This window comes from Bombina bombina, chromosome 6 (genome assembly GCF_027579735.1).
Source record: "Bombina bombina isolate aBomBom1 chromosome 6, aBomBom1.pri, whole genome shotgun sequence".
Lineage (NCBI taxonomy): Eukaryota > Metazoa > Chordata > Amphibia > Anura > Bombinatoridae > Bombina > Bombina bombina.
Window position 1 is genome coordinate 516,693,199 of NC_069504.1, and position 20,026 is coordinate 516,713,224.

General features: G+C 39.4%; 1 protein-coding gene across 1 annotated transcript in view; it reads right to left on the reverse strand.

Moving 5' to 3' along the window:
• Positions 1-20,026, reverse strand: part of EFL1 (elongation factor like GTPase 1) — an 869,365-nt gene that overhangs the window by 210,489 nt on the left and 638,850 nt on the right. Inside the window, exon 17 of the mRNA XM_053717412.1 lies at positions 3,070-3,217. Coding sequence (XP_053573387.1) covers positions 3,070-3,217 — 148 coding nt within the window. The remainder of the gene's footprint in view (positions 1-3,069; positions 3,218-20,026) is intronic.

Genomic DNA, 20,026 nt, shown 5'->3' on the forward strand with positions numbered 1-20,026 from the left:
TTAAGTTAGGGGGTGTTAGGGTAAGACTTAGATTGAGAGGTTAATAACTTTAATATAGTGGCGGTGACATTGGGTGTGGCAGATTAGGGGTTAATAAATGTAGGTAGGTGTTGGTGATGTTAGGGACGGCAGATTAGGGGTTAATAATATTTAACTAGTGTTTGCGATGCGGGAGTGTGGTGGTTTAGGGGTTAATATATTTATTATAATGGCGGCGATGTCCGGTTCGACAGATTAAGGGTTAAAATTTTTATTTTAGTGTTTGCGATGTGGGGAGGGCCTCGGTTTAGGGGTTAATAGGTAGTTTATGGGTGTTAGTGTACTTTTTAGCACTTTAGTTTAGAGTTTTATGCTACGGCGTTGTAGTGTAAAAGTTTTAACTACTAACTTTAAAATGCGGTACCAGTCTTGACAGGAGAGGGTCTACAGCTCACTTTTTGGCAGACTCGTAATACCAGCGCTATGCAAGTCCCATTGAAAAAAAGAGGATACGCAATTTACATAAGTGGATTTGCAGTATTTACAAGTCTGGCCAAAAAAGTGAGCGGTACACCTGTACCTGCAAGACTTGTAATAGCAGCGGGCGTTAAAAAGCAGCGTTAGGACCGGCCAACGCTGCTTTTTAAGCCTAACACACAACTCGTAATCTAGCCGACAGTGTCTTATAATTAACAAAAATTATTGCAAGATGTATTATTTACCAATTTAAAAGGAATCTACATTTTATTTCTTTTTCTTCTACTTTTTTTAAATTTGTGTAGGTTCCATGATTATTTTGGAAATGAGAATGACGCAATAAATATTACCATTTTGCGGCCTCTCGAGCCTAATTTTCCCCGCAAAAATGAAAGAAAACAGTCAATTTTGAAGAAAAGACTATACCCCAGGTAAGAAAAAATAACTTCCTAAATACGTTTTTCTCAATTTTAAATTGAAAGTCTGCAAAAGGAAATACTCATAAACCTGACTCATGGCAAATATAAGTACAATACATATATTTAGAACTTTACATTAATACATAAAGTGCCAAACCATACCTGAGAGTGTCTTACGTAATAAAAACATACTTACCGAAAGACACCCAGAAAACCGGGCTCCAACTTGCTGCGGAGCGCATATCAACGTAGAATCTAGCACAAACTTACTTCACCACCTCCATAGGAGGCAAAGTTTGTAAAACTGAATTGTGGGTGTGGTGAGGGGTGTATTTATAGGCATTTTGAGGTTTGGGAAACTTTGCCCCTCCTGGTAGGAATGTATATCCCATACGTCACTAGCTCATGGACTTTTGCTAATTACATGAAAGAAACATACTTACCGAAAGACACCCATCCACATATAGCAGATAGCCAAACCAGTACTGAAACGGTTATCAGTAGAGGTAATGGAATATGAGAGTAGGAGATGAATCTCTACGACCGATAACAGAGAACCTATGAAAAGACTTCCCGCGAGGAAAACCATAGAATTCAATAGGTGATACTCCCTTCACATCCCTCTGACATTCACTGTACTCTGAGAGGAATCGGGCTTCAAAATGCTGAAAAGCACATATCACAGAAGAAAATCAAGCACAAACTTACTTCACCACCTCCATAGGAGGCAAAGTTTGTAAAACTGAATTGTGGGTGTGGTGAGGGGTGTATTTATAGGCATTTTAAGGTTTGGGAAACTTTGCCACTCCTGGTAAGATTGTATATCCCATACGTCACCAGCTCATGGACTATTGCCAATTACATGAAAGAAAAAGATGTTTCTTTTTGTTTGTGGATGTATCAAATGCAAAGTTTATAAAAAAAAAAATCATGGTAAAATTTTTAGATGAATTGGAATTGCCTCGAGTTTGTACACCTGCAAGGATCACATTGCACACGTTTTCTAACAGACTGGAATAGACCTTGTAGACTGAACAGGTGTAAGAATGGGGTTCAGAGTAAAATCAGTTTAGAGTTTATGGTGAGCCACTCTGCCCATAAATATAGAAGAAATCTGGGCAATTCATCTTGCTCTGGAATCTTGGAATGTTCAGTGTTTTTCAGCAGCTAATCAGAATCCAATAAAACATTATGAAAGCTGCTGATTACATCAACAATCCAGGAGCCACCTGCAGCAATAAAGTAGCAAATATTTTCACAACCAAAGTCTACAAAGTAAGAATTCTGGAATATTACTCAAATAGTTAAATACATCATTGCATAACTGCATGGTAATCCATTTGTATCTCAAGGGAATGGGCCATTTGGCATTAGCTATAAAAAGTAGCAATTTATCTCATTATTTATGTACAAAATTATTTTAAACATTCTTGCAAACGTTGTTGCTAGATGGCTAATGACACATGCATGCTCCAGAGCTCACCTGGTATTACTCTTTAACAAAGAAACCCAAGAAGAACTAGGAAAAATTAATAATAGAAGTAAACTGGAAAGTCGTTTAAACTTGCAGGCACTATCTAAATTATGAACGTTTAATTTTGACTTTACTGTCCCTTCCCCGTGTCTACATTTAACCCACATAGTGCTGGGACTGCAAAATCCAAGACTGAGCAGGATATAATAACATATGTAATGTCACAGAGATGCTCTACAACGTCTTACATACCATCTTCCCCACATGACTACTGTATAATTATATGTAGGCACATTTACTCCAAGATAGCACCTACTATATATCTAAACAGTTTTAATCTTTGGCATACGATATAAGTAAAAAAAAAAAAAAAAAAAAAGATAAGATAAATGAGAGTTTGATCCCAAACTTGTAAGCGGATTCACAGGTAAAATCTGTAGATGCTTATTTGCTTTCACGCTGACAACCATCCTACCAGAATAAGTATCGAAGAAGCAAACTTATTTAGTGAAAAGAAGCAGTGCTGGAAGATAGATTAAAGGGCAGAGAACCATCAACCTTTGCCAGCAGCAGATACTTTTATAGCCATTAATAAACGGATGTATAGTCTAGTTGGGGATTAAAGAATTCTGAAAAAGACAACATCCAAGGTAATAAATCAGTGACTTTTTATGGCTACCATCAATATGTGTGCTAAACTATAAAAATTGTTTTGTTAACCTTTCTCTTAAGTCATCCAGGCAGCGCTGTAGGTGCACTTCTCCTGCAGTGATAAGAACATGCTCTCCGGTTTCCTGTATTAGAACTTCTACACAGGGATCAGCTTGGTTTAAAAGCTTCATTCCTCTGACCAGCTGAGGCATTTCACCTAGAAGATAATGATATATTGTAGAAATCAGTTCTGTGATCAAATCTAATGTCACTTACACTGGACTAACAGCAATAACTTAACTATACAGTTTAAAATTGATGACACAACCAGGCCTCACTCACACACGCATGCACACGCACATATCAATATATTTAGTTATAACATTGCCAATAATTCTGACACTGTCAAGCTATTTGTGCTTTGCTGAGCATATCCTTACTCCATATGTAAATGGTTCTGCAGTTTATGGCTACAGGCTTTTTAGATGACCAGATGTGTTACATTACCTATTTAATGGTATTAAACAAACCCAGGGTTGAGGGAGACAGATGCCAAGTTGTTTACTTTACCATTAATTACAATTTCATGATTCAGATACAGCAAGCAGTTTTAAAAAACTTTTCGGTTTACTTCAGTTATCAAATTTGATTGTTCAAGAGCATATCTAGGTAGGCTTTTGAGAAGTTATACACTACTGGACAACTAGCTGGTGCTTGATGGCTGCACTTATATCCCTCTTATCAATTGTTCCCTTTATGTGCTCAGCTAGCTCCCAGTAGTGTATTGCCGCTCTGGAGCGGACTTTTCCACCAAGAGGATCCAAAAAAAACAAAACATGGAAAACTATTCAAAGTTACATTCTCAATCTGAATCCAATCATGAAAGTGTAATGTTCACTTTACTGTCCCTTTAAAGCTGTCCTTATTAGCAATTCAGTATAGTAACATATTTGAAAATCTGTCATATTTTGTAACCCATGTGCTGCTACACTAACCACTTTGCTGTTGAGCCATCTTTAGTTGTTTGGCATTTACACGTCAATGTCAGTGTGTGTTTGTTTTTTTCAGTGAGGAACTCAAACAAATACTACTTTGCTTTCATAAACAAACAATGCACTCTTAGAAAATAACTTTACTCATTAGAAATACCACAAATATGTACAAATAAAAGCTATCATATCAAATGTCATTTTACATAACATAAATGGTAAAAATCATAGGAATACATTTTTTTCTAAATTTGTCAAACACAAATGTTATGCTTCTGCGAAAATTAGCAGCATACCTATTAGGTATGTGTATTTGTGAACTTTGGGAGGAATCAAATGATGAAGATGGCACAATTTAGCGCTCTCGCTCAGCGTAAAAGTACGCTAGGCATTTTGAGGGCGTTGGGTTGCGCTCGTATAACAAGTTGCATGCGAGCAAATACCTGATGCGTGCTAAAAAAACAAAATTTATGCTTACCTGATAAATTTCTTTCTTTTGCGATGTACCGAGTCCACGGCTTTATCCTTACTTGTGGGATATTATCCTTCCTAACAGGAAGTGGCAAAGAGAGCACCCACAGCAGAGCTGTCTATATAGCTCCCCCTTTAACTCCACCCCCCAGTCATTCGACCGAAGGCCAAGGAAGAAAAAGGAGAAACTATAAGGTGCAGAGGTGACTGAAGTTTTCAATAAAAAAATACTATCTGTCTTGAATAGACAGGGCGGGCCGTGGACTTGGTACATCGCAAAAGAAAGACATTTATCAGGTAAGCATAAATTTTGTTTTCTTTTGCAAGATGTACCGAGTCCACGGTTTCATCCTTACTTGTGGGATACCAATACCAAAGCTTTAGGACACAGATGAAGGGAGGGACAAGACAGGAACCTAAACTGAAGGCACCACTGCTTGCAAAACCTTTCTCCCAAAAATAGCCTCCGAAGAAGCAAAAGTATCAAATTTGTAAATTTTGAAAAGGTATGAAGCGAAGACCAAGTCGCAGTCTTACAAATCTGTTAAACAGAAGCATCATTTTTAAAAGCCCATGTGGAAGCTACCGCTCTAGTAGAGTGAGCTGTAATCCTTTCAGGAGGCTGCTGTCCAGCAGTCTCATAAGCCAAACGGATAATGCTTTTCAGCCAAAAGGAAAGAGAGGTAGCCGTAGCCATTTGACCCCTACGCTTTCCAGAATAGACAACAAAAAAAGAAGATGTTTGACGAAAATCTTTAGTTGCCTGCAATTTAAAACCTCAAAGCACGAACTACGTCCAAGTTGTGCAACAGGCGTTCCTTCTTAGAAGAAGGATTAGGACACAGAGAAGGAACAACAATTTCCTGATTGATATTGCTGTTAGTAACAACCTTAGGGAGGAACCCAGGTTTGGTACGCAAAACCACCTTATCAGCATGGAAAACAAGATAAGGCGAGTCACATTGTAATGCAGATAGTTCAGAAACTCTTCGAGCTGAAGAGATAGCAACTAGGAGCAGAACTTTCCAAGATAGAAGCTTAATATCTATGGAATGCATGGGTTCAAACGGAACCCCCTGAAGAACTTTAAGAACTAAATTTAGACTCCATGGCAGAGCAACAGGTTTAAACACAGGCTTAATTCTAGCTAAAGCCTGACAAAAAGCCAGAACGTCTGGGACATCTGCAGAGCAGATATCTGTCCTTTTAAGAAACTAGCTGACAATCCTTTCTCCAATCCCTCTTGGAGAAAAGACAAAATCCTAGGAATCCTTATTTTACTCCATGAGTAGCCTTTGGATTCACACCAAAAAAGATATTTACGCCATATCTTATGATATATTTTCCTGGTGACAGGCTTTCTAGCCTGAATCAAGGTATCTATGACCGACTCAGAGAAACCCCGCTTTGATAAAATCAAGCGTTCAATCTCCAAGCAGTCAGTTGCAGAGATATTTGATTTGGATGCTTGAATGGACCTTGAATCAAAAGGTCCTGTCTCAGTGGCAGAGTCCATGGTGGCAGAGATGACATGTCCACCAGGTCTGCATACCAAGTCTTGCGTGGCCACACAGGCGCTATCAAGATCACTGAAGCCCTCTCCTGTTGGATTCTGGCAATCGGACGCGGAAGGAGAGGGAAAGGTGGAAACACATAAGCCAGGTTGAACGACCAGGGTACTGCTACAGCATCTATCAGTACTGCCTGAGGATCCCTTGACCTGAATCCGTAACAAGGAAGTTTGGCGTTCTGACGAGACGCCATCAGATCAAATTCTGGTGTGCCCCATAGCTGAACCAGTTGAGCAAACACCTCCGGATAGAGTTCCCACTCCCCCGGATGAAAAGTCTGACGACTTAGAAAATCTGCCTCCCAGTTCTCAACCCCTGGGATATAGATCGCTGACAGATGGCAAGAGTGAGCCTCTGCCCATCAAATTATTCTTGAAACTTCTATCATCGCTAAGGAACTCCTTGTTCCCCCTGATGATTAATATAAGCCACAGTCGTGATGTCCGACTGAAATCTGATGAATATGGCTGAAGCCAGCTGAGGCCACGCCTGAAGAGCATTGAATATCACTCTTAATTCCAGAATATTTATCGGTAGGAGGGCCTCCTCCTGAGTCCACAAACCCTGTGCTTTCAGGGAATTCCAGACTGCACCCCAGCCCAGGAGGCTGGCGTCTGTCATCACTATAACCCACGCTGGCCTGCGGAAACACATTCCCCGGGACAGGTGATCCTGTGACAACCACCAAAGAAGAGAGTCTCTGGTCTCTTGATCCAGATTTATCTGAGGAGATAGATATGCATAATCCCCATTCCACTGTCTGAGCATGGATAGCTGCAGTGGTCTGAGATGTAAGCGAGCATATGGAACTACCATCGCCGCTACCATTAGTCCGATTACCTCCATACACTGAGCCACTGACAGTCGAGGAATGGAATGAAGAGCTTGGCAGGTGGTCAAAATCTTTGATTTCCTGACCTCCGTCAGAAATATTTTCATGTCCACCGAGTCTATCAGAGTCCCTAGAAATGAAACTCTTGTGAGAGAGGGGAAGAAAACTCTTTTTTACGTTCACCTTCCACCCATGAGATCTTAGAAAGACCAACACTAAGTCCGTGTGAGACTTGGCTAGTTGGAAAGTCGACGCTTGAATTAGGATGTCGTCTAAAGGCGCCACTGCTATGCCCCGCGGCCTTAGGACCGCCAGAAGGGACCCTAGCACCTTTGTGAAGATTCGTGGCACTGTGGCCAACCCAAAGGGAAGAGCCACAAACTGGTAATGCTTGTCCAGAAAGGCAAACCTGAGGAATTGGTGATGATCTTTGTGGATAGGAATGTGTAGATACGCATCCTTTAAGTCCACGGTGGTCATATATTGACCCTCCTGGATCATTGGTAAAATAGTCCGAATGGTCTCCATCTTGAAGGATGGGACTCTTAGGAATTGGTTTAGGATCTTGAGATCTAGAATTGGTCTGAAGGTTCCCTCTTTTTTGGGAACCACAAACAGATTGGAGTAGAACCCCTGCCCCTGTTCTGCTTTCGGAACTGGGCAGATCACTCCCATGGTAAAAAGGTCTTCTACACAGCGTAAGAACACCTCTCTTTTTGTCTGGTTTACAGACAATTGAGAAGGATGGAATCTCCCCCTTGGAGGAGAACCTTTGAAATCTAGAAGATACCCCTGGGTTACGATTTCTACAGCCCAGGAGTACTGAACGTCTCTTGCCCAGGCCTGAGCAAAGAAAGAGAGTCTGCCCCCTACTAGATCCGGTCCCGGATCGGGGGCTACCCCTTCATGCTGTCTTGATGGCAGCAGCAGGCTTCTTGGCCTGTTTACCCTTGTTCCAAGCCTGGCTAGGTCTCCAGACTGGCCTGGATTGAGCAAAGTTCCCCTCTTGCTTTGCAGCAGGGGAAGAGGAAGCGGGACCACCTTTGAAGATCCGAAAGGAACGAAAATTATTCTGTTTGGTCCTCGTCTTATTTGACATATCCTGAGGGAGAGCATGACCCTTCCCTCCAGTGATATCTGAAATAATCTCTTTCAGTTCAGGCCCGAATAGGGTCTTACCTTTGAAAGGGATGGCCAAAAGCTTAGATTTTGATGACACATCCGCCGACCAGGACTTAAGCCATAACGCTCTACGCGCTAAAATGGCAAAACCTGAATTCTTTGCCGCTAATTTAGCCAGATGAAAAGCAGTGTCTGTAATGAAAGAATTAGCTAGCTTAAGAGCCCTAATTCTGTCCAGAATATCAGCTAATGGGGTCTCCATCTGAAGAGCCTCTTCCAGAGCCTCAAACCAAAAGGCAGCTGCAGTGGTTACAGGAACAATGCACGCTATAGGCTGGATAAGAAAACCTGATGAACAAAAATTTTCTTTAGGAGACCCTCTAATTTTTTTATCCATAGGATCTTTGAAAGCACAACTGTCCTCAATAGGTATAGTTGTACGCTTAGCCAGAGTAGAAATAGCTCCCTCCACCTTAGGGACCGTCTGCCATGAGTCCCGCATGGTGTCAAATATGGGAAACATTTTCTTAAAAACAGGAGGGGGAGCGAACGGAATACCTGGTCTATCCCACTCCTTAGTAACAATGTCCGAAATCCTCTTAGAGACCGGAAAAACATCAGTGTAAACAAGAACCTCTAAATATTTGTCCATTTTACACAATTTCTCTGGAACTACAATAGGGTCACAATCATCCAGAATCGCTAAGACCTCCCTGAGCAATAAGCGGAGGTGTTCTAGCTTAAATTTAAATGCCGTCTATATCTGAATCTGTCTGAGGGAACATTTTTCCTGAATCAGAAATCTCAACCTCAGATAGCAAATCCCTCATCCCTACCTCTGAACATTGTGAGGGTATATTGGATATGGCTACTAAAGCGTCAGAAGGCTCAGCATTTGTTCTTAACCCAGAGCTACTTCGCTTCCCTTGCAACCCTGGCAGTTTAGATAAAACCTCTGTGAGGGTAGTATTCATAACTGAGGCCATATCTTGCAAGGTGAAAGAATTAGACGCACTAGAGGTACTAGGCGTCACTTGTGCGGGCGTTACTGGTTGTGACACTTGGGGAGAACTAGATGGCAAAACCTGATTCCCTTCTGTCTGGGAATCACCCAGTTCCAAACTCCTATAAGTCAAAATATGCTGTTTGCAATTTATAGACATATCAGTACAAGTGGGACACATTCTAAGAGGGGGTTCCACAATGGCTTCTAAAAAATTGAGCAATGAGTTTCCTCAATGTCAGACATGTTAAACAGGCTAGTAATGAGACAAGTAAGCTTGGAAAACACTTTATTTAATGCAAAAATAAAATTTTTAAAAAACGCTACTGTGCCTTTAAGAGAAAAAAAAGGCATACACAAACTGCAAAACTGCTTAAAATTACCTCAAATTTTCCGAGTTTTTTACAGTAGACTCACAAAGCTTTAGTAAGATTGCACCACAAGCAATTTAAACAATTAACCCCAAAATATGAAAACCGGATTGACAAAGTGTCAAAGACCGGTAAAACTCCTGTCAGCACGGTGCCACAGCTCTTCTGTGGCGCCTACCTGCCCTTAGGGATTGATAATGTGGGGATAAAGCTTTGATTAGGCCCAAGAAGTTCAGCAGGACCCTCCGGTGTAGTGGCGTGCTGCTTGTCTGTAGAAAACAACTGCGCAACTGAGGCGCAAAAATAGGCCCCGCCCATCTCACTCGATGTTACTGAGGCCTTCAGAAAATCCATGTGGGTTATAAAAACCCCAAAAAGCCAAGTGTACCCTCAATACAGTTGTCCCTTAAAGTAATATAACCAGTACTCCCAGAACACACAAAAGTTTGCTATATATATAACCTTCAAACTGAGTGTCTCATACGTTTAGCCCTTAATGCAAACTAGTAATGCCCCTTAACAGACTAGGATTACTGCTTACCCATTCCCTCATGAGGATACTGTCAGCCTTTCTGAATTATCACAGTCTTTCCAGAAAAAATGACTGAACATACCTCATTGCTGTATAGCAAGAAACCGTTCCTCACGCTGAAGTTTTCCTGTACTCCTCAGCTTCTGTGGGAACAGCAGTGGACCTTAGTTACGAATGCTAAGATCATCATCCTCTTGGGCAGAAATCTTCATCTATCTCCTGCCTGAGAGTAAATAGTACACACCGGTACCATTTAAAATAACAAACTCTTGCTTGAAGAAAAATAAAAACTAACAGTTTATCACCTCTTTCACTTTACCCTTCCTACTTAGAGCCGGCAAAGAGAATGACTGGGGGGTGGAGTTATTCCCCTATGTGAAGAACATTGGAATGTATAATATTTCCAATAATTACACAGTTAAACACATTATTAATTATTAATAGTGAATAAAAATTATTTTAAATGTTTTCAGTTATTTCACTGCAAAGGGCTCCAATGTACTCACACGCACGCACACACACACACACACACACACACACATATATATATATATATATATATATATATACACACAGGTGAAACTCGAAACATTAGAATATCGTGCAAAAGTTAATTTATTTCACTAATGCAACTTAAAAGGTGAAACTAATATATGATATAGACTCATTACATGCAAATCAAGATAGTTCAAGCCGTGACTTGTCATAATTGTGATGATTATGGCTTACAGCTCATGAAAACCCCAAATCCACAATCTCAGAAAATTAGAATATTTTGAAAAGGTGCAATATTCTAGGCTCAAAGTGTCCTACTCTAATCCGCTAATTAAGCCATAACACCTGCAAAGGGTTCCTGAGCCTAAATGGTCTCTCAGTCTGGTTCAGTAGGAATCACAATCATGGGAAAGACTGCTGACCTGACAGTTGTGCATCATTGACACCCTCCATAAGGAGGGAAAGCCTCAAAAGGTAATTGCAAAATAAGTTGGATGTTCCCAAAGTGCTGTATGAAAGCACATTAATAGAAAGTTATGTGGAAGGGGAAAGTGTGGAAGAAAAAGGTGCACAAGTAGCAGAGATGACCACAGCCTGGAGAGGATTGTCAGGAAAAGGCCATTCAAAAGTGTTGGGGACTTTCACAAGAGCCACCACACACAGACGGATCCTGGACATGGGCTTCAAATGTTGTATTACTCTTGTCAAGCCACTCCTGAACAACAAACAACGTCAGAAGCGTCTTACCTGGGCTAAAGAAAAACAGACCTGGTCTGTTGCTCAGTGGTCCAAAGTCCTCTTTTCTGAGGAGAGAACAGTTTGCATCTCATTTGGAAACCAAGGACCCAGAGTATGGAGGAAGAATGGAGAGGCACACACTGCAAGATGCTTGAAGTCCAGTGTGAAGTTTCCACAGTCTGTGTTGATTTGGGAGCCATGCCATCTGCTGGTGTTGGTCCACTGTGCTTCATTAAGTCCAGGGTCAACACAGTTGTCTACCAGGAGATTTTGCAGTACTTCATGCTTCCTTCTGCAGACGAGCTCTATGGGGATGCTGACTTCATTTTCCAGCAGGACTTGGCACCTGCCCATACTGCCAAAAGCACCAAAACCTGGTTCAATGACCGTGGGATTACTGTGCTTGATTGGCCAGCAAACTCTCCTGACCTGAACCCCATAAAGAATCTATGGGGCATTGCCAATAGAAAGATGAGAGACATGAGACCGAACAATGCAGAAGAGCTGAAGGCCGCTATTGAAGCATCCTGGTCCTCCATAACACCTCAGCAGTGCCACAGGCTGATAGCTTCCATGCCACGCCGCATTGAGGCAGTAATTGCTGCAAAAGGGGCCCAAACCAAGTACTGAGTACATACAGTATGCATGCTTATACTTTTCAGAGGTCTGATATTGTTCTACAGGTATGTACAATCCTTGTTTTATTGATTGCATGTAATATTCTAATTTTCTGACATTGTGGATTTGGGGTTTTCATGAGCTGTAAGCCATAATCATCATAATTATGACAAATTACAGCTTGAACTATCTTGCTTTGGATGTAATGAGTCTATCTCATATATTAGTTTCACCTTTTAAGTTGCATTAGTGAAATAAATTAACTTTTGCACGATATTCTAATTTTTCGAGTTTCACCTGTATATATATATATATATATATATATATATATATATATATATATATATATATAAAAGAAACAAAGGAGAGTTCAGGACACAGTTAGTTGTTAGTTCGAGTCATTTGTCAAACAAAACTGATTGATGGTAAATGAGGCAGCCTGTGTAACGCTGTAAGCGCTATAGCAAACAGTGATCGATTGTGGAAGGAGGGGTAATACTTGCTCTCACCAAGTATCCGCCTGTTGGTACCGCCACTGCCGCACCCCAGGAAGACCGGTCAAGCTGCTTCCTCCACACCTTCTACGAACTTTGCTTCTGAGAACCAGGCTCAGACTTCAGCACACAGGTTCAGGCTCACTGATAATACGCAACAGGCAGGGCAGAATTTCTATTCAATGACAACTATAGCCGATTTAGATCAGCTAGAACAAGATTTTGAAAATATCTTCAGTGAGACTTTTAACACCAATCCACTTAGTGACAATTTTCAGATAATGGAAAATCTGATGAAAAAGGAATTGAGACTCAAATGGGATAAATGGACCCTAGATAGATATATAAGATTACAGATGGTACCTAGAGGCCTACGAATAAAAAAGTTCCCAACTTTTTCATCAGATGATCCGGAGTTTATTAAAAGATGGAATGACTCACTATCTAACTGCTCTTTCAAATTAATGACTCTCATTATAGAGTACAAAGATACACAATTGAAGGCAGTGAGAGAACAAATTACAATCTTACAAAGAGAACTTGATCTTAATACACTTGAGAAAAACTACAAGGAGTTAGATAACATTCTTACTAACAGTATAGCACAACTTAAAAAAGACTTGATTCAATCTAAACATGAAAAGTTCAAACAAGACCAATCTGACTATAGTCAGGATAGAGTGTACATCTGGCAAAGACAACATAGAAATAGATCCAGGGATCGCAGACGCAGATGGAAAAACAACAAAGATAATAAATCAAAAAATATAGACACTTGGAGTGGGACAGGTACTGATACAGACGAGGCTAATAATTCTGATCAATGCACCCTTGATAAAGAAACAACTACATCACAGGGAATACCTCCTAAATCAATATTGAAAAACCCTAAAGATAACATCACAAAATCAGTATCTTTCAATGCCAAAAGCAATGAACAACTTACACTACCAGCAAATAAATATCAAGTTGCATTAGAAAACAGTAATATACAAACAGAGCAAAGTGAAACTAATCTGCTAGATCAGGTTTTTCAGGTACCCCCAATGATCCCCACTCGAGGGGGAGGGGCAAATCAAAGAGGGGGTCAGAACATGAGACAACAAGCCCGATATTCTCTAAGGAGAGGGAGAGGCCAAAACAAATACCATCTATAACAGATGGAACGTCAGCTCTCCCAGATACACATAATAGTGACACTAGAATCAATGTGAATTGTGATCACAATGTAATCAATTTAACTGACTATCAGTTAAGCAATACTCAGCTCAAAGTCCTAAGCTATGAATTGGGATTTGTACCCTCCAGTAGGTTCAACCTTTTCCAGACACTTGTTGACATTAATAAGTTCATACGGTCATTAACTCTGAAGAAACATTTTCTACTGACAAATGAACATGCAAGTTACAGTGAAAGTGTAAGTGAAGTCCCTATATGTACTTCTACTTTCAATAAAGATCATATTGCACCAAATCTAATGCATTTGGATTTTTCTGAAATTAGAGATATTGAGTCTTTAATTTCACTTAATGAACAAAGCCTCTCTTTAGAGACCATGACACAGAAGACACAAAATGCACATATTGGCTTTAAGCCAAAATCGGTATTTTACCCCATACAATCGAGGGGTGATATTTTGGTTTCTTTTCAAAAGAGAGTGGAAAATGACCTTATTAAACTATCCAAAAAACCCTATACAGGGAAACATAACTTGACAAAATCTGAGAAACTGGCATTGTCCTCCTTAAAATCCAATCCTGACCTTGTAATCAAAAATGCAGACAAGGGCGGAAGTGTGGTTGTGTGGGACGTCAAGTCCTATAAAGGAGAGATTATGAGACAACTCAATAACCCAAATGATTATCGAGTTTTACCGTGTAATCCAGTGCAGAGTTTTAAGAAAGAATTGATATCCCTTCTTGATGATGGCCTAGAAGAAGGCCATATTGATGTAAAAACTTTTGAGTTTCTTATAGTGGATAACCCAGTTACCCCTATCATCCATGTGCTGCCCAAAGTTCATACAAGTATCATCAATGTAAAGGGTAGACCTATAGTGTCAGACATAGGCTCACTTTGTGAGCCTCTGTCTGAATGGCTAGACAGCATTTTGCAGCCCTTAGTCTATTCCTTGCCCAGTTTTCTCAAAGACACTAAGCATGTGCTTCAGATTTTTGAAGATTTCACATGGGAAGACAATTACACCTGGCTTACTGTTGACGTTGTAGCACTCTACTCTTCCATCCCACATACCATGGGCCAGCTTGCAATAAAATTCTTCCGTCAACAAAGGTCTAATTACACTGAGGAATTTATAGCGTTTATCCTAGAAATTTTGCAATATCTGTTAACACACAATTACTTCAAATTTGAAGATCTGTTTTATCTACAGTTACAAGGCACTGCGATGGGGGCGAAATTCGCGCCCTCATATGCCAATCTGGTAATGGGATGGTTTGAGCTTCATATGATATATGGAGATGCCAACCCATATATTCAATATATAAAGAGTTATCATCGCTACATTTATGACTTACTCCTGGTTTGGAAGGGCAGTACTACCACTATTAAGAATTTCATTGAATTCTTAAATGGAAATGAGTGGAATTTACAATTCATATTTTAAACCAATCAAACGAAAATTAATTTCCTTGATGTTGAACTTAGTGTTGTCACCGAAACAAATAAAGTTAAATCACAGATATATAGAAAACCAATATCTGGAAATACTCTCTTGCATGGTAAGAGCAATCACCCTCCCAAAGTTCCTTACGCAATCGCAAAAGGACAATTTATTAGAATAAAACGGAACTGTTCAGAAAAATCTGACTATGCCACTCAAAGCAAAGATCTCACTGAAAGACTCTCAAAAAGAGGCTATAGAAATACAACCATTACAAAGGCAAAATCAGAGGTTGAATCTATAGATAGAAGTATTCTGCTCATGGACAAAACAAAACCAAAAAAGGAGCCTGCTGATCAAGTGACGTTTGTCACACAGTACTCCTCGGATTACAAAGAAATCTGTAAAATCATACGTAGACACATGCCCATGCTTCAAGCCGACAAAGGCTTGGTGACAACTCTAGCGAAAGGGTGTAAATTTGCCTATAGAAAAGGTGTCACTATAGGCAATCGAATTTCACCCAGTGTACTGCCCACAAAACCATCCAGTGCCAACTCCTGGTTGAATTCTAAGGGGATGTATAAATGTGGGTACAGTGCTTGCATTCCATGCAGCTTTATACACAAGGGAAATTAATTTTCATCTGCGGTTACCAACAAAACATACAAGATCAATGGATGTTTAAACTGCTGGTCCAAAAATGTAGTATATTTGATCTGATGCACATGCACAAATAAGCAATATGTAGGTTGCACTACAAGAGAGGTTAGAGAACGCATTAGGCAACATCTATCAGATATAAAACGGTCAGATCCATGCTCAGACATGGCCAAACATTTCATTCAAAGACACAACAGTAGTAACACTACTTTCAAATGGAAAGTCATAGAGCAAGTCAAAGCAGCCCCCAGAGGTGGCGATACTAACAAGGTTTTGTTAAAACAAGAGGCTTTTTGGATTTTTACATTAGAAACACGCATTCCAAAAGGTTATAACTCTGTTCACGATGTTATAAACTTTTGGGAATAATACATACATCTTTCATTAACTTTTATGCCATCTCATTATAAATTACTCATTCATTCCTAGTTTTACTTATGCACATACATATATACACAACCACTAGAATTTGGAATCACTAAAAGGGTTTTTTGTATGCATGTATGCAATTTGTGTACTGGAGCGTTGTAGTACTCCATTGTTTGAGACCACGCTTTCTAATTAGATAAATATAACTTTCTACACATATGCATACATATATATTTACACCTATATATATATATTTTACGGTTAGTCATTGCTGTTTACTTGCTAATGGAGGGTGTTCCATTTTTTTTTTTTTATATATTCTTATTTTCTTAGCAATAGTTGCTCACTTGTTTATATACAAGGCAGTTCCAATAGATGTTTATATACTGTCTATACACTAGCCTGCTATCGTTATTATGTTAGCTAATGAAACATCATTTTTACTACTTTGCCTATATATATATTAAGATGAACATTACATCTTGACAATCTCTCATTAAAGGCCAATACATCTCAGCTTTGAACATGTATTATTATAATTTCCTTTTTGATTCCCTTTCTATGTATATTCAGCTGTTTGCATTTAAATTAAATTAAATGTCTCTCTTTTTAGGAAGCTATAAATTCAATTATAATAATTATTGTATACTAAAGGTATAGAGAAATTTGCAAATAGTTATTTAATTTAGTTTAATCTAAATTATACATTTGTGTTTAAATTGGCGTTCCAATTTCTTTGTATTATTTAATCTGTTTATGTGCAAGAAATAAGTTACTATGGCCTAGATTTGGAGTTTGGCGGTAGCCGTGAAAACCAGCGTTAGAGGCTCCTAACGCTGGTTTTAGGCTACCTCCGGTATTTGGAGTCACTCAAAAAAGGGTCTAACGCTCACTTTTCAGCCGCGACTTTTCCATACCGCAGATCCCCTTACGTCAATTGCGTATCCTATCTTTTTAATGGGATTTTTCTAACTCCGGTATTTAGAGTCGTGTCTGAAGTGAGCGTTACCGCTACTATAATAAAGTTATTAACCCCTAATCCGCCTCACTAACCCTATAATAAATAGTATTAACCCCTAATCTGCCCTCCCTAACATCGCCGACACCTAACTTCAATTATTAACCCCTAATCTGCCGACCGGAGCTCACCGCTATTCTAATAAATGTATTAACCCCTAAAGCTAAGTCTAACCCTAACACTAACACCCCCCTAAGTTAAATATAATTTAAATCTAACGAAATTAATTAACTCTTATTAAATAAATTATTCCTATTTAAAGCTAAATACTTACCTGTAAAATAAATCCTAATATAGCTACAATATAAATTATAATTATATTATAGCTATTTTAGGATTAATATTTATTTTACAGGTAACTTTGTATTTATTTTAACCAGGTACAATAGCTATTAAATAGTTAAGAATTATTTAATAGCTAAAATAGTTAAAATAATTACAAAATTACCTGTAAAATAAATCCTAACCTAAGTTACAATTAAACCTAACACTATACTATCATTAAATTAATTAAATAAAATACCTACAATTACCTACAATTAAACCTAACACTACACTATCAATAAATTAATTAAATACAATACCTACAAATAACTACAATGAAATAAACTAACTAAGTTACAAAAAATAAAAAAATATTTACAAACATAAGAAAAATATTACAACAATTTTAAACTAATTACACCTACTCTAAGCCCCCTAATAAAATAACAAAGACCCCCAAAATAAAAAATGCCCTACCCTATTCTAAATTACTAAAGTTCAAAGCTCTTTTACCTTACCAGCCCTGAACAGGGCCCTTTGCGGGGCATGCCCCAAGAAGTTCAGCTCTTTTGCCTGTAAAAAAAAACATACAATACCCCCCCCCAACATTACAACCCACCACCCACATACCCCTAATTTAACCCAAACCCCCCTTAAATAAACCTAACACTAAGCCCCTGAAGATCATCCTACCTTGTCTTCACCCCACCGGGTTTCACCGATCGGTCCTGGCTCCAAAATCTTCATCCAAGCGGGGGCTGGCGATCCATCATCCGGTGGCTGAAGAGGTCCAGAAGAGGCTCCAAAGTCTTCATCCTATCCGGGAAGAAGAGTAGATCCGGACCGGCAATCATCATCTTCCAAGCGGCATCTTCTATCTTCATCCTATGAGGACCGGCTCCATCCTGAAGACCTCCACCGCGGACCCATCTTCATCCGGCGACGTCCAACTGAAGAATGACGGTTCCTTTAAGGGACGTCATCCAAGATGGCGTCCCTCGAATTCCGATTGGCTGATCGGATTCTATCAGCCAATCGGAATTAAGGTAGGAATATTCTGATTGGCTGATGGAATCAGCCAATCAGAATCAAGTTCAATCCGATTGGCTGATCCAATCAGCCAATCAGATTGAGCTCGCATTCTATTGGCTGTTCCGATCAGCCAATAGAATGCAAGCTCAATCTGATTGGCTGATTGGATCAGCCAATCGGATTGAACTTGATTCTGATTGGCTGATTCCATCAGCCAATCAGAATATTCCTACCTTAATTCCGATTGGCTGATAGAATCCGATCAGCCAATCGGAATTCGAGGGACGCCATCTTGGATGACGTCCCTTAAAGGAACCGTCATTCTTCAGTTGGACGGATGAAGATGGGTCCGCGGTGGAGGTCTTCAGGATGGAGCCGGTCCTCATCGGATGAAGATAGAAGATGCCGCTTGGAAGATGATGGTTGCCGGTCCGGATCTACTCTTCTTCCCGGATAGGATGAAGACTTTGGAGCCTCTTCTGGACCTCTTCAGCCACCGGATGATGGATCGCCAGCCCCCGCTTGGGTTGGATGAAGATTTTGGAGCCAGGACCGATCGGTGATACCCGGTGAGGTGAAGACAAGGTAGGATGATCTTCAGGGGCTTAGTGTTAGGTTTATTTAAGGGGGGTTTGGGTTAGATTAGGGGTATGTGGGTGGTGGGTTGTAATGTTGGGGGGGTATTGTATGTTTTTTTTTACAGGCAAAAGAGCTGAACTTCTTGGGGCATGCCCCGCAAAGGGCCCTGTTCAGGGCTGGTAAGGTAAAAGAGCTTTTAACTTTAGTAATTTAGAATAGGGTAGGGCATTTTTTATTTTGGGGGTCTTTGTTATTTTATTAGGGGGCTTAGAGTAGGTGTAATTAGTTTAAAATTGTTGTAATATTTTTCTTATGTTTGTAAATATTTTTTATTTTTTGTACTTTAGTTAGTTTATTTAATTGTAGTTATTTGTAGGTATTGTATTTAATTAATGTATTGATAGTGTAGTGTTAGGTTTAATTGTAGGTAATTGTAGGTATTTTATTTAATTTATTTATTGATAGTGTAGTGTTAGGTTTAATTGTAACTTAGGTTAGGATTTATTTTACAGGTAATTTTGTAATTATTTTAACTATTTTAGCTATTAAATAGTTCTTAACTATTTAATAGCTATTGTACCTGGTTAAAATAAATACAAAGTTACCTGTAAAATAAATATTAATCCTAAAATAGCTATAATATAATTATAATTTATATTGTAGCTATATTAGGATTTATTTTACAGGTAAGTATTTAGCTTTAAATAGGAATAATTTATTTAATAAGAGTTAATTAATTTCGTTAGATTTAAATTATATTTAATTTAGGGGGGTGTTAGTGTTAGGGTTAGACTTAGCTTTAGGGGTTAATACATTTATTAGAATAGCGGTGAGCTCCGGTCGGCAGATTAGGGGGTTAATAATTGAAGTTAGGTGTCAGCGATGTTAGGGAGGGCAGATTAGGGGTTAATACTATTTATTATAGGGTTAGTGAGGCGGATTAGGGGTTAATAACTTTATTATGATAGCGGTGCGGTCCGCTCGGCAGATTAGGGGTTAATAAGTGTAGGCAGGTGGAGGCGACATTGTGGGGGGCAGATTAGGGGTTAATAAATATAATATAGTGGTCGGCGGTGTTAGGGGCAGCAGATTAGGGGTACATAGGGATAATGTAAGTAGCGGCGGTTTACGGAGCGGCAGATTAGGGGTTAAAAATAATATACAGGGGTCAGCGATAGCGGGGGCGGCATAATAGGGGTTAATAAGTGTAAGGCTAGGGGTGTTTAGACTCGGGGTACATGT